This window comes from Nestor notabilis, unplaced genomic scaffold, assembly GCF_000696875.1.
Source record: "Nestor notabilis isolate BGI_N333 unplaced genomic scaffold, ASM69687v1 scaffold7785, whole genome shotgun sequence".
Taxonomy (NCBI): domain Eukaryota; kingdom Metazoa; phylum Chordata; class Aves; order Psittaciformes; family Psittacidae; genus Nestor; species Nestor notabilis.
The window spans coordinates 81,297-97,467 of record NW_009929739.1 but is presented as its reverse complement, the minus strand read 5'-3'; the positions used below and the strand labels follow the sequence as shown (position 1 = coordinate 97,467).

At 38.1% G+C, this 16,171-nt stretch overlaps 1 protein-coding gene across 1 annotated transcript in view; it reads left to right on the top strand.

The window, feature by feature from the left end:
• The window catches only part of LOC104406210 (plexin domain-containing protein 2-like), a 56,509-nt gene that overhangs the window by 23,303 nt on the left and 17,035 nt on the right, over positions 1-16,171 (top strand). The window contains exons 4-6 of the mRNA XM_010015129.1: positions 2,302-2,362; positions 5,243-5,396; positions 6,775-6,813. Of these exons, the coding sequence (XP_010013431.1) occupies positions 2,302-2,362; positions 5,243-5,396; positions 6,775-6,813 (254 nt within the window). The remainder of the gene's footprint in view (positions 1-2,301; positions 2,363-5,242; positions 5,397-6,774; positions 6,814-16,171) is intronic.

Sequence of the window (16,171 nt, the reverse complement as noted above, 5' to 3'; positions counted from 1 at the left end):
GTTTACATCCTACTGTAACATCCTCTCCTGCTATAAAAACAATTCCACCATTCCGTTCTTCCAAATGCACTTGTTTACCTCGGTTGAAGTGGGGTAGTACTTGGCATGCCTCAGCATCTTTCAGTTCATTTAGAGTAAAAAATTGCCCCATGAATACAGTTAGCCATAACAGTGGTCTAATTTGCTTGACTAGCCTTATTAAAAGACAATGAGAAAGTTATTTGCTGTACAGTCAGGTAAGTTATGACCATGGGTACCATGCCAAAATAATAACCCTAAGTGGGGAGAATCTCTTTTGAAGTCAGATATCAAGGTTTAGCTATTTGCTTGCTGTTTTCATAATACTTACTCTTTGTAATTCTACCTGTTGTCTAGGAAACCCTAAGTTACTGTATATACACTGATAGCACTCTTGTGAGATGGGGATTGCTAGGGGAACAATTATATTAAAGTGTTACAAGTTGCTTTAAAATTTCTACACTACATATTGTAAAGGAGAAAGAATATTACAAGCAGATTATTAACCTCACTGAATTTGATAATATGCATGCAACTTAAGTTTTCTGCAGCTAGTGAGGGGGTAGACACAACTATATAGTACTTTTGAATTGTCATGAAGGCTGTTCAGAGCACCTGTTATCTAAATCTGTGAACAGTGATCACATCATTATATGTGTATCTTGATGTCTCAGATCACCTATTGGCCTTCTATGATGGGGCTACAGAACTGATGGACAGGGGCAAAGCAGTTGATATCATCTACTTGGACTTGTGCAAAGCGTTCAACACTGTCCCACACAATATCCTTGTCTCTGAACTGGAGAGACATAATTTTGATGGATGGACTACTTGGTGGATAAAGAATTGGCTGGATGGCTGCACGCAGAGTCATGGCTCAATGTCCAATTGGAGACCAGTAACAAGTGGTGTCCCTCAGGGGTCAGTGTTGTGACTGATTCTGCTCAACATTTTTATCGGCAACATGGACAGTGGGATTGAATGCACCCTCAGCAAGTTTGCCGACGACACCAAGCTGTGTGGCTCGGTTGATACGCTGGAGGGAAGGGATGCCATCCAGAGGGACCTGGACACGCTTGTGAGGTGGGCCGATGCCAACCTCATGAAGTTCAACAAGGTCAAGTGCAAGGTCCTGCACCTGGGTTGGGGCAATCCCAAGCACAGTTGCAGATTGGGTGGAGGAGATTGGGAGCAGCCCTGCGGAGAAGGACTTGGGGGTGTTGGTTGATGAGAAGCTTGACATGAGCAGGCTTCAGTGTGCGCTTGCAGCCCAGAAAGCCAACTGTATTCTGGGCTGCATCAAAAGGAGACTGTGCTCTCGTGAGACCCCACTTGGAGTACTGTGTGCAGTTCTGGGGCCCCAACCACAAAAGGGTTGTGGACCTATTGGAACTATTCCCAAAGAGGGTCATAAAGATGATCAGAGGATTGGAATACCTCTCCTATGAAGACAGGCTGAGAGAGTTGGGCTTGTTCAGCCTGGAGAAGAGAAGGCTCTGGGGACATCTTCTAACAGCCTTCCAGTACCTAAAGGGGAAAAAAGCTGGAAAGGGACTTTTTCCACGAGCAAGTGGCAATTGGGCAAGGGATAATGGCTTTAAACTGAAAGAGGGTAGATTTAGATTAGATATTGGGAAGAAATTCTATAGTGTGATGGTAATGAGACAATGGAACAGGTTGCCCAGAGGAGTTGTGCGTACTCCATCCCTGTCAGTGTTCAAGACTAGGTTGGATGGAGCTTTAAGCAACCAGGTTTAGTATGTGGTGTCCCTGCCTATGACAGGGGGTTTGGAACTAGATGATCTTTAAGGTCTCTTCCAACCCAAACCATTCTATGATCCTATGATAAAAGCGGTAACTGGTTCACTACATCCTTTGACAAATTAAGAAGCTAGTGGCTAAGAAGTCTGGACAGAAATAATTAAACCAATTTACATCCATATGGCTGACATCAAACTTAAAAATGCTGTGGCTCAGTATGGTCCTAAGAATAGTTAACCAGTGGAAGGGAGACTTTCCTATTAAAAACTATAAATAAAAGAAATACGTAATATTCATTGAAGCACCTTTAACTGAAATTGATTAAATGATTTACTCATGTTGCAAGCAACAGCTTCTGTAATAAATATAATACCACATAAATCATATTGATTTTAAAATAAATCACATCATTTACTTATTTATTCTCTATGTCATTTTCTTCTCTTCCTCTCACTCCTTTTCTTTTTACTGTTTTCCTCCTCTTTCCACCTGGACAACTTCTATCTATTTCATCATTTAAAGATGCTCCAGTGGATTTGACCGTCACCGGCAAGATTGGGTAGACAGTGGCTGTCCTGAAGAGGTATGTGAGTAGTTTACATCCTCAGCCCATCAGAGGCCATTTTTATCCTTGTGATGCTTTTGATTAGTTTATTCAGATTATGAAGCATGATTTCAAGGCCAAAGACGTGCTATATTTATCATTCAGTAGAAATGCTGTAAAGCATAATAAAGAAAAATATGCTGAGCAATTTTACTCCCCATTTGAAAGAATAAAATGGACACAAAGTAAAAATTTTATCTCTAAGAAAATACTCTGAATAAAAAATTAAAATGCCAGAAAGCCTGCCCCAAAACAGTGTCCCTGCAATGTTTTTCTCTTAGATCTCTGACCCTTGTGTGAAAAGGGGAAGAGATTGTGATGTTCCTCATCTCAGAAAGTCCTCTGCCAGTGTAGTCTCAAGTGAAAAACAGGCATCACATTTTGAATATGGAATCGTGCCAAAACATTTAGTACAGAAGATATTACAGAGGTGAATTCAAAGGGGGAGGTGGGTGTGGTGTTTAAAAAAGAATAAAAATAATAATAAACCGCTACATGGCATTGGATTTCCTTTTGTAGAAAGGCAGTGAGAGAACGAGAAAGAGATCTGACTCGGTTACTGGTGGACTGCCAAACAGGGACTGTGCCTCCTCTGGAAGTTATTTGGGGTACTTCTAGACCAGAGCAGTTAATTTTCAAGACACACATATAAATATCTTACTGCTAATTCTTTCCCAGTGTATTCCCTTTAGAAGTTTTTTTTTTTTGTTTGGGGGTTTGCGTTTTTTGTTTTGTTTTTTTTTCATTTGGGTGTTGTGGTAATAGAAACAAATTAATTTATGACACTTTTAATCTCCCAATGGCCATAAAAAAGGCAGTTACTTTTCCATTTTGGCTGCAAAGGCTAAATTCTCTCATGAGTTTCAGCAACACAGCCCTTCTGAAGTGCAATGTCAGGTGAAATTGAGGGCAAAACATAGCCCCAGTGTCTAGTTAGAAAAGAACAATCTGTTTTATTCTCAATAGAAGCAAAGAGAAGTAATAGTATAAATCTAGTTTAATGGAATAATTTTTTTTTTCTTACGACTGTAATTGCAAAGTAACATCCTATATTGCATCCTACATCTGTCTTGTTACATGGCCTTGAAGCTGCAGCTTTACAGTTTGTAATCTGCTGATTTAAGAACAGAATTTCTGCGAGATTTATTGTCTGTGGAGGACAGCCTCTTCAAGAACATACAATAGGTTTACTGGGAGTATGTGTTGTTATAGTGCACAATCTGTGTATTGCTTTAATCCAGATTATAATTAGCTAGGACTCAGTTGTGTCTGTAGATGAAGTTATCCAAAACATGCTCTTTGCAGGACAGTAGCATCCTATTCTATTTCTCCCTTCTTGTGCTGAAACACAACACTAGTTGTGCTCCAAGGAGCATTAGTACATGATCTGAGAGGAAAGTTATCAATACACTAAGTGTGTCTGAGAAACTAATAGTTTGATTTGCAGTTTTAGGCTACTTAATCGCTGTTCACAATCCAGCTTTCGGGCTCTCTGGAGTAGAAGCAACAGTTTACTTAGCTTCTTCCAGAATAAGGCCTGAGCTGACCGGAGTTCAATGAAAGATCAATAATTAGAATACAGAGGTTAATTTTAGATGCATTCTTTCAAGATGACGAATAATGAGGCTTCTCATAGTAATGTTTCCTTCTTTGTGATACAGATTTTGAGCTAAATTTTGATTAAATTGCATCAAGCTAAAACATGAAGAAATTTAAAGAATAATTAACTGCAGGTGCTAATATCTTTTTCTAATGTAATATATTGTTTCTGGTAAAGGAAAATAAAATACCCATACATATTAAAAGAAAGACGACACCCACTGGGTTTTGACAGCCAGATCTCAATAAAATGAACAGGCTCTGTGGGATTCCACTTCTCATCAAAATGAATAAGGACAGCAGGAGTTATGGGCAGTCCCAAATTTGCTAGTTGTTAATTGGATGTATTTTTCTACAAAACTGTGTGATCCATAAAAGAAAATATTCATTACACCTGTAGAATTTTAAGTGTCCAGAAATTAAGAAACAAAACAAAACTAACTGAACAAAACAAACAAATAAAAAAAAAGAAATTCAGAAAAAAACAAACCAACAAACTTGAGATTTGTATTGAAATATTTGTCCATAAAAATAAAAGTTAGATTATTATATAAGGGTGAACATTATTCATGGTGTGCCAGTATAGTTTTATCATTTGTATGATTATGTTTCATAGTTTATGTTTTATAATACTTATATTTTATATGATAATCATTATATACATATAATATATGAAAATTTGATATATGGAATTAAGGGCATATAGTGAATGCGTGGTTCTATAGTGTGGTATATAAATATTCTATAGGCTGAATACATGCACACATTTTACATACACACATATTCTTCTGTATGCATGTAAAGCCTAATTAAATGCTCAAGTTAACTACACGTTACTCACTATGAAGAGCTACAAGTTAATTCCCATGTATCTTTTTTAATGTGTTACAGCACCAAGACCAATGGTAGTGATCATTCACAATAGAAGAATGAAAATTTGAATGATAATCTTAAAATCTGATTGGGGGAAATAACATGTTTGGCATTCAGGGATGACTTTGAAGCCTTGTCATTAACATTTGAGAGTTGTATGTTTTGCAGCTAAATGAAAAATGTATGTTGCCGAATGCTGCGTAAAGGCACTTCAAAGGAGATAAAAGAAAGAGGGGGAGGAGGGGGAGGGGAAGCTCTTGCAATTCCTTGATTTAGGGTTTACATTTTCATTCTTTTTATCCTGACAGCTTGTCCATGCAGAAAGTCTTCATTCAGTGTCAGTATTCACTGAGATTTGTCTTCTTTGTTTTTGTTGTTTCCTAACAGTCAAAAGATAAGATTTGTGACAAGAATATAGATACAACTGAAACACCTCCATACTCCACCACCACCCTTCTGCCAACCACCACAAAGTTCAGAGTTTTAACGACCACCAGAGGGTCCACCACTTCCCACCTGCCAACTAGCCTGCCCACAGAAGGTGAAGTATATACACGGCATTATTCTGTAGTGCAAACATGTCATTTACAAGGCTAAAAGAAAATTATTTCCTTTAAGTACGTGTTCATGTTGACCTTTTCTCTTTGGGGCAGTGGAAGGAGTGGAGGAATTCAAGTATCCGCTACTGCTTTTAAACTGCAACTTGTTCTTGCTATAGTAAAGTGTAGTGGGGAGGAGTACTGGAGAAGAGGCAGCGCTAGGGAGGCACAGATGAGCCAGGCAGACTTCTGGAGAATTTGTGGTTACAATGAGGTTTTTGTATTCCTTTAACTGAAAGGCCATAGTCCAAAACCTGTTGAAACAGTAGAAGGAGAGGTCCCTGCTAAAGTTAGTGAAGAAACTCCCATCACAGACTTAATGAAATTTTAATCTGTTTAGATACTCTATTTAACCAGGTGAAAATCAGAGATAACCCAAATTTAAAACCTCTTTGAAATTTGCCTGTTTACCTTTTTTCCAGTCAGTTGACACTGTTCTTTACATGTAGTGCTCACTACTGTGAAATAGTTTCTATAGGCTTCTGAACCAAATTAACTGGGTAAGGGATGGTGTGTCAGTTCTCATCGTAGTTCCACTGGCTGCTTGAATCATGTCTTTCTGTGGCTGAGATATCCTGCTTTCCTGCTTCAAGAAAAAATTCAGGATATTAGAAAAGATAACTCAGACAGCATCTGTAAAATAGGGGCAGGGGAGTTTTCTGTTGGAGTTGTATATATACACAAGAAAAGGTACAAAGTACAGGCAGATTTTATATGTGGTCTGTGACGGGAAAATTTGAGCTGAACAGATATCAAGGTGGAAATCTACTTACAAGAAAGGTTGGGTTTGTGTGGAGCAGGAGAAATTTAGAAACTGTCAGTGTAGGATTTGGACTGCATTAGCAGCATTATTCCCTGGTATTTTGTTCATTAAGGCTCACAAGAGGAATATGGAAATAAGAGGATTTAAAACTGGTAGACCTTTTTATGATTCTTCGAAGAGGAGCTAAGTCATTGTTTTATTTTATTGTTATACGTTGGTTCATATAATCCTTAATATGATAGAATACTCGAGCTATGCCTGAACATGTAACATAAATGAGTTACTTGTAAGCGTTATGAGACAGACTTTAGCACCCTTATTGACTAGTATTTTGAATCCTCCTTTATGGTGTAAAACTCTCATAAATGGGGTTTTTTTAGTAGTAAGAAAGTAAAGCATTGCTCAGTATAAGTAAGAACACCGAAATCTAGTTCTCTTTGAGTAGCAGATCATTTTCCAATAGTGGAATCTCTTTGACATTAGAAAGTCAGTCATAAAATGACTCATGATGTAGAAAAATGCATTTTCCTGCAATTGACTTCAAATTTCCTTTATAGATGACACCAAGATAGCACTGCACCTAAAAGATAATGGAGGTAAGAGATTACTTTTTTTGTCTTTAAATAATGTCAGTAGTTTGTCAGTTTATAACCCACTGAACTTCATTAGTCAAAATCATATTGTAGAAATAGCTTTAACCAGTTTCCCAAGGGACTTCAGCCTTCCACATCTTTATGGAAGAGCAGCAGGGCAAATAAGCTTAACAACTGCTTAGTAAATTAAACATTTACAACTTTCTTTATAACTCTTTAATAGAACATAAGGTTCATTTAGCTTTCAAATATGGATATATTAAGTAAATTTGAACTGTATTAATATGGTTATTAACTGTACTATATTAATATAGTAGTATTTAACTATATTAAGAGAGGATATGGTGCTAGGTCTAAATAATAATATTGTATTATAAATTAATTCATAATAGCAAATTATTACATGTCATTTTATTAATAAGCATATCCATTTTATATTTGTATCTCTGTACTAGCAGAGATCCTGCATTTCTCCATGCTCATTCCCCGTGTAAGTTAATAAGACCACCATGTCTTACTGATAAAGGCCTCTGTTAAAAGAGGCTCTGCAGGGGACTGCTTTTGTCATCCTCTTTGTGGGTTCAAGGACTGAGACCTGAGGTTTGTTCCTTCTCCCTTTGAAGCTGATGAGAATTTTGCTATTAGTTAGAATAGCACTGGGTCGTTGGATGTAGGCTGTGTCTGTATTCATTGCCAATGTAGAGCTTGCTGAGGAGAAAGGAAGGATTTGGGTTGGTTTCTGAGGGCTTCAGAATGGTCTATCAAAGCAGAGGATGATCTGCTGAGCAAATTGAAATTAATTCTATTTCCACTGGTATAAAGGGGGGAATATTACTGGCTCTGGTTGCCTTCCCTCCTGGCAGGGAGCATCAGGCTTTCCTAGGGACAGGGGAACTGACAGCCAAGCGTGGCAGCAACCATGGGCAGGGTGAGTTCAGAAGCTGAGGGACAGCAGCTGAGGTCAGGCCCAGTCCTAGTGTTTTCAGCTGAGTCTGCAGTGGTGGGAGAGGCCTGGGGTGAAGGCAGGAAGCCAGGTGAGCAAGGCACAGCTGAGAGCAGGAGGGAGGAGGCTAAGCACAGCAGCCAGCAGCACAGCTAAGGCAAGGACCAGAAGCAGCAGCTTCTCTCAGCAGTGCCAGAGAAGTGAGATGATGAACTGGGTCCATACAGGGACCCTGGTCAGCAGTAAAAGGAGACAGGACCAGAGAAAATTCTGCAACGCAGCTTCATGGTCTAACCAAGGAGATATGGCCCATGGACAGCACTGGAGACAAGCTACTTTTAGCATAGAACCAAGGTTGGTCCAGGAGACAAGATCAGAGATGGGGCTGCTTACAGGCTTATCTACAATATAGCTTGGGTTTGGGCTTGAACTTACGTGGAGTCCCTAACCCCATGGGCAGAGATCCCAGCTGCAGCGGGTCAGGACAGCTGAGACATAGTGGTTTCTCAGGGCCTTCACAGAATTATTCATGTTTTGAAAAAAACAGGGTAGGCAGATGCCATAGCATTTTGGTTTGTTTTCCTGTTATTTGTTTTTCAGTAATATTCAGCCATTATTTCCTCCTCCCCTCAAATTAGAGATTTGTTCACTCCACAGGAGGCAGTTGCCATCTCCTTCCTTACTAGTTGCTCCTCTGTTATTTTGCTGTTGCTAACCGCAGCATAGCTGGTCACATGCTGTACTGGGTATTGAATTCTCCATTCGCTGGCAGTTTTGTTGTTTGACATGGCTTTGACACCCAAGTGATCCCTTGGAATGAGGTCTTCTATAAACTCAAGATGGTGCTGTTAGACATTTTGTCTGGAGGAATGTCCCTGAACCCTTCTTTCTTTTCTTCTTCTTGAAATCAAATGGCTTTTTATTTTGTTGTGGAAAGTGCTTCAGTGCTCTTAAAGGTCAATAGCAAGGTGAATCAGTCAGTGCTTCACTCCCATTGTTTGCTCTGCACATGTTCCCACCTGAGCTGTGCCCACACTGTGCCCCATGAGCCACTGTTCCATGGCAGGTGTCTGTCCTGGGACCAGGCAGCTCTCCATCATGAGCATCTCAGAAAGCCCTCAAAATAATATGCTCTTATATAAGAAATAATTCAGAAGATGAGCTTTAGAAAACACATTCTGCTTTCAGTTTGGGAATTGCAGTGGGACTGTTTTTACACTTGGCTACCCTTTGCCCAAGGTCTGAAAAGAAAAACCCTCTGAAAGCAAACAAAATATTAAATACTAGAGCAAGTGAGCAATGCTGTGGCCTGGTTGGTAGAACGAGGTAGTAGGCTTTGTGGTATCACTTATCATAAGTATGGCAAGTCCATTTCCACAGAGAAAGCTGCTGCATTTTAGGAGGACAAATCAACACCTGATGTGATTATTCATTTTCCTTGAGCTGTTTCTTTTATTCTCAAAATTAAAAAAAAAAAAAGAAACTGACTTCAAACAGCACAGAAGCAAAGCAACACACCAGGTTTTCCCATTCACATGGTAAATGTAGCCTTTAATCTGAGAAGTTCTTTTTGATGAATCTTCAATTATGCATTAAATTTTCCAGTGACCCCTAGATTAGGCTCAGATAAAACCTCTGCAGCCACAGGCGCATTCTTTGATTCTCCATGATTTGTTGGCCTTTTATAAAGACTAGATTATTTCAGGTCACGCATACAGGGTCTTTACTTTCTCACACTAGATCCTTTAAAACTCTAATGAAAGGGGACCTTTTATAATGGAAAACCAAAGCTATATTGGATCAATGGTGGCCTATAGCTTGATGTGTCGTTGGATGGTAGGAGTCAATATCTGGTTAGGTACAACAAAAGGATTCCATAGAAATTCTTCATCTCGCCTCTGCCTGAAACTTTTGAAACCAATAGTTAGAAAGCAGCAACTAAATTTAAATTAAATCCCAGGTTCAGGTCAAACTGCATTGACCTTTTAATTACATGAGAAAATCACTTGCAAGTTGGTGCTGTAATTCACCAACAATCTTTTGTGGCATATTTTAACATACATTTCAAATTTGCTTGTTTATGTTTCTTCTGCCTTCCCTCTTTCTTCACAGACACATTATAGATGCCTAATACATATATGCCTAAACCTTTTAAACATACAGCTGACATACCATTGTGATTTTTGTTAAATCTTCATTCTCTTTAAAATAACAAGCATTTTATAAGTTTTAAGGTGTGTCCAGCACGTCTATAATTAGTTGCAGATCCTGTTGTTTTTTAATTTTTCTCATAACACACCGCAGCTGACTAAACAGTTTAAAAGCCTAATTTTTCATAAAAATTGTGAGTAATCGGCCAAGGCTACACAGTAATGCAGTATTTTCTTGTTGAGAACTCTTTGGTGGATGATTTAGATGATTGGCCAGCACATCTAGACATTTTATTTGACCTTTTTAGACACTTTGTTATGATGATTTGATTGCTATGAGTCCCTTTCAGACCTTCAGCTCTATAACTCAAAAGAAAAGCACATGTGTGTTGGACAGTAAGTGCCAGAGAAACTGCTACACTTACTCACTTCTTTGGGAACAAGTCCATCCCAGCATATGAAGTGCTAGGAAATGTTTGTGTCCTGATGCTTTCAGTATGTAGAGGACTTTTTCAACAATGGTCTAGATACGAACATTTGTGAGTTTACAGCTAGCGCTATTACAGAGCTTAATATGAGCTTGAAAGACTAGGAAACTCAGTATGAAATAACCAAAATGCAGACCCAATTTTTTTAAGAAAATAATAAAATAAATACTTTTTTATAGCTTATATACAGTGACAAATTTACCCAAGGATTTTTGGGTTTTATTTTTTGGGGGTAGTGGGGAGTGCTGGTTCATAGTCCCCTGTGTCTGGAAACTAGCTCCCATTAGTCATCTGTCTTCTTAATTTCCCTTAACAATCGTGGTCTGAGCTCTTCCTGCCATTGGAATTCTTGACAAATTATAGAGAAGACTCAGTTCTGTTTTTCTTGTGTACCCTGAACTCCAGCTGCAACATATTGAATATGTTCATGCCTGCTAGTAATCATTCTTTCTAATATGTTAAGTTTCTAAATGATCCAGAAAATAACTCCTATTTCGACAAAGACATAAGCCAACCAAAAAAAAATATTTTTGATATATCAAAAGTTATTATGACCACACAATCCAAAACATCTAACTTGGGTTAACAGGTCACTACAGATTAGCTGAGTCCTTTCCAGTTTTAAAGTAAAACACATTAAATTAAACAATGCTAAACCTAAACTTTGTGGAAGTTTAAAATTTTTTTAAAGTGGACCTTGCATAGGATAAAATTCACAGGATAAGGCTTTGTTTTATCCTCAGATTTTGGTCTAGCCACAGGAAATGACCTTCCAGAGATTTGTTCTTATCTGGTGTTAGCCAGGAAGACACAAGCTGGTTTTTTTGGCTTTTCTTATGGCTAGTGGCAAGCAATAGGCAAGAGGGAATAATTAACGTCATCATAAAAGAAGTGCCCAAAGTGGGATAAGTTACTGTATAGGGGTGCCTATCTCAGCCAAAGAGAAAAATTTAAATGACGTGCTGAGTGGGCATTTTACTTGTAGGCACCCAGGGTTTCCTTACATTAATTCTCTTCAGGGTGTCCTGGCTGAAGTGTTCTGTTTCCGTTCCTGTTCAGTAACCTGACAGGCCAAGATTCAGACCTTTTCTACCACTCTTCTGTCATGAAAAAGGGAGGATTTAAGGTTTTTACCATTGTTTCAAAAATCCTGTTGAGATAGGATTATGGATCATGTAATTACATGTTTATCTCTGTATGTTCCACTTACTCAAAACTGCTAATGTTCCCCTAAAGTTACAGGGTTCATACAATTTTAGGCAAGCAAGGATTTCCTTGGACCCAGCATGTCATAAAGTTTACTTTATTCTATAAAGTTTACTTTATTCTGTACTCCAAGCTGTGCTTGTACTTTTTTTTTAAAAAAAAAAAAAGTCTTATCGAGAGGAAACCTTGGAATGGTTTCTGTAATGGTGGAAATAGAAAAAAAGAAAGAGAAAATTGTCAGAAAAAAAAGGTAATCAAAATAGATGGTGATGGATAGAAATGTGTTAATAGGATAAGAATATTAAGAAAGGTAGATTCAAGAACAGTGAGCCACCTTGATAGCCAAATACATCCAAAACATTTGTAAACGGAGTGTGCTAGGTGTTTTACCCTTTTTCTTATATTTAGGCAGGGGTGAAATTCCAAAGGGAACAAGTAAATGTAACTCAAGTCAGTGAGTCTTCCCATGTCTTGTAATGCTCATACATCTCTACATTTTATTCTCTGTCTCTCCCTGAACATTTCCAAGCTGTTCCTCCTCTATCATTTCTCAGCAGTCTCCTCTCAGCACTAGAGACAGGGCTTAAGACATAGATCTCTTGTTTTCTTCAGTATGATCAAAGTTGAACTTTACATCCCAAGCAATTTGCTAAATGCTGCTCACTGCTTTCTGCAAGTGCAGCTGTAACACTCAGAATCAGAAAGTGCTAATGTTAGGAAAACATTTGGGATCTACCATAGTATGTTGCTGCAAGAGACATGAAATGATAACAATGTGCCCAATGTAATTCAAGTTCTTCCTTCTCAGAAAATCTTGTGACTTAAGGAAAGCCCATACAGCCTTGGTGGTGTTCAGTATGATACTACATTAGTGCCTGCTGGCAGATATGGAGCATTCCAAAGCAAGAACATAGGATTGGAAAAGCAACAGCCTCTAATATAAATATCCCTATCTTCCTTATGCATTAGACACAGGAAGAAATGTATTCTACATTCTGTGTGCAGTAGCCAGTGGGCTACATGCCTGTTTTTTAAAGTGAATACAGATCAAAAGTTCTGACCCTATCTATTCTAGATAAAAAATAGAATCATGGATTAGTATCTTTATCATTAGGACATTTATATTGATAGAATTAATAAACTGTGTTGTTTTCTGTTTGTTTAATTTCTCCACTACGTCCCAATTTTTTTGTCATCTTATTACAGCTATCACAAAACATGTAAAAAGCATCAATCCAATCTACAGGATGTCAATCGATTAATGGCAGAGGTTTTCCGAAGTAGTGGAACTGGAATGTGTCCCTTAGAAAGCAAATTTCACTTTCTGCCTCTAGCACAAATAAGTGCATTCTTGCATCATATTAGGCATTATAAACCACATCAGGTTAAATAAGCATGATGTTAAAACAGTTTAGTTAAACCAGAAGAACTATGTGTAGGCACTTCGATTTATATTGAAGTCTAATTTGTACCAGTTTAGTTTCTCTGGTTTTCTAAGCCAGATATAAAATGATATACAGAATCTACTCTTACAGTTGTCATGACTTTGCTGTAAAGGCATACAATTTGTGGACTTTCTACCAGTTCAAAGGATTAATGTGAAAACCATATTTAGATCTAAACTGAGATTTTATGGAGGGCTAAATGTCGTAGACTGGATAAACTTTTAAGATTAGTAACTCTGCAAACATTAGACAGAGCTTTAGAGAGGAACAGACCACTTGACCTGATGGATGCGTGCTTGCTTTCAGTAGGGTCAAGAGGAGTTAATGGGACCACTGAATTGAAATTCTTCTAATCTGATAACTTCTTGCTGGTAACTTCTGGATTTAGCAGCTTTCAGCTGCCCTGTCAGGCCAAGTGGCATGGTACAGTATGGTACAATATTGAGTTTCATGATGGCTGCTGCTTGGTGTTATTAATGTAACGGTTTACATGTCCTCAAGTGACAAAACCTAACATTAGTACTGATGACAAATGTTGCAGTGTTATACGGTGAATTTTTTAGAGCAGAAGAATGAAAGTCCTTAGCTAACATATTTAGAGTGCTGTCATCCTATAAACAGAGGGATTTGATTTTAGTACACTCTCATCCATTTACTGCATGAAGCAGTTGATCAGTCTTGGTGATGCTTACTGAGTTGCTGTGGATCCTATAGAAAATTGATAGCAAAGCCAGATACTGAATTCAGGATCTGTGGGTTACAGTTCATAATATTCTTACTCAAAGACCACTTTTCATTCCTTACATGCAATCAGAAACCAATTTTTAAAGCATTGGCTGAGCCATAACTTTATAAATCATCATGACACCAACTAAAGTGTAGCAGTGGCTTAACCTCAAAATGTTAACAAATGCTAAGGGAATGAACCCACAAATCAAGAAATTCACACTCCATTACTGTGAAGAAGCTGAGAAGGTCAGAGTATGCCGTTCCTAAAAGAGGTAGAAAGAACATTTTTATGGAGATTCCTCTGAGCCTCTGGAGAATCCTTCCAACTGTACATTTCCTTATTTCCTCCCCCAGCCACCATACGTAGGTCATTAATCATAAGTTCAGGAATGTGCATTATGTACAGGAAAAAAGCTTAGGTTGGGAGAACCATAAAACAAGCATTCTCCTGGTAGACTCACATTCCAGATGGAAATGGAGGCCCAAAGGAGGGAAAAATCCAGTGGATCTACTGAGCTCACTGTAGGCTGTCCCAAATATTATGTCCTCCCTCTCTGCAGGAGCATATTGACTCAAATCCACAGTCATAGGATGATACAGCTTCCATGCTAGAAATGACATACATAATAGAATGGAGAGCTGGTGGAGTAAACTTGGATCTGTATGTGCAGGTCATCCCCAGACCATGCAGCAACAGAGGGTTTCTGCTCTTTGTCTGTCCAAAGCGGAGAGCAAACGCATGGAGAGGAGGTGTTGACAAATGACTTGTAGAGAGATCTCATGTGGAAACAGCTATCAGACACCCTGAAGCTCCTGGATGAGAGGAACTCAATCAGCCATCAGTAAAGGATGGCTATGGAAAAGAACAGTTGTGGGTGGAAGGACAGTTTAATGAGGTTAGCATAGGTAAGTAGTGTATCAGACAGATAATAGGGACAGTAGTGAGGAGAGACGGGTTTGACCTGCCAGTTTCAGCCGATTTGTCCAAACTTGGAATGTTCCAGTACCGTCACTGGCAAACAGTTTTATTACCCTGAAATAAACCTTGGAGAGGGATGAAAATCAATTCCTTGCTTAGATGACTTTTAAAAATATTGGTATATATTATCATGGATTTCTGATACATCAAGTATCATCTACCCTAAACTGTACATGCCTTTGCTTATATATCAAATTTACATAACTAGCAAAAGTAGTATGCAGCACCCTACTGAAAAGTAGAAGTGGACAGCTGAGAAAACAGCTTTTAGTATATCTCACATTCCCCCACAGCTCAGGACTTCAGAGATATTTTTTACACAGTAAATTGCAGAACTTGCAGTCTCTGGTGGCATCCCTGTGAGCAATATAAAACATTGTATTGTGTTGTCACAGCAAGTTTTAGGTGCTTAAATGATGCATTCTTTAGCGATCATCAAGTTTCTGTGATTCTATAATAATTTTATAGTAAAAGGAATAGTAATAATAATCTATATCTGACTTTTACAAGCTAATATTTGAAGAATAGTGGGATTTTTGTAAGAACAATAAGATACTCATTTTGCATTAGTATTAATAGTATGGCATGATATAATTTAATCAATAAATGTATTTTTATAAAGCTGGACATGATACAGCTTCAAAATCACAGCCAATACCAAAATAGTTATTAGCTAACATGTACATTGGGGAATGCAAGGGAAAGTCTGTAGTTAACAACTAAGCTATTAAAAAATGGCATGTTTTCATGGAGGCTCTGAAAATATTATCACACATTCTGTTTCTGTAATGATTAATATGTAGTGCATGCTCATAAGTAGTAAAAGAGTACGTGTCTGTACTGTAAACATGATTAAACCTGAACCTGTGTATTTTTTCAGTGTGATTCATATGTAGGAGCTGTTTTCAGGCACTTGTATCCAGAGCCATTTTGCCATAAAACTAAGGCCATGCCAGAAACAGTAAACTTATTAAACCAGCATTTCTGTACAAGTAGTGCTGCTTTTATACCAATCTGATAGTTTCATATTCATCTGTCCAACCAGCTAGCAAAATCATGAGTTTTGATGAACACTAAGAATTTGTCCAATTGCTGCCATGTGATGTAACCGCAAACGCTTGTTTTGTCATAAAGCATTCCTATATGAGAAGAAATTGCAAGGTTCGTTCTCTATCTCATTGTGACAAATTCAGGCGATGCCATGAAAATTCATTCTTTTGGTTAAAAGAGAGGGAAAAAACCCAAACCTCAGTACAGAGTTATGATCTTTAGCCTCATTGCTGCTAGTCAGGAGATTAAGAGATTCAAATGAGGTATTGCATTTTAACCCTTAAAGATGCATGTGCATTAAGAAGTTTGAATTGGAGCTTTTTACCATCTGATGAAAGTACAAGAGTAAAAGGGAACAACATGGCTTTTGG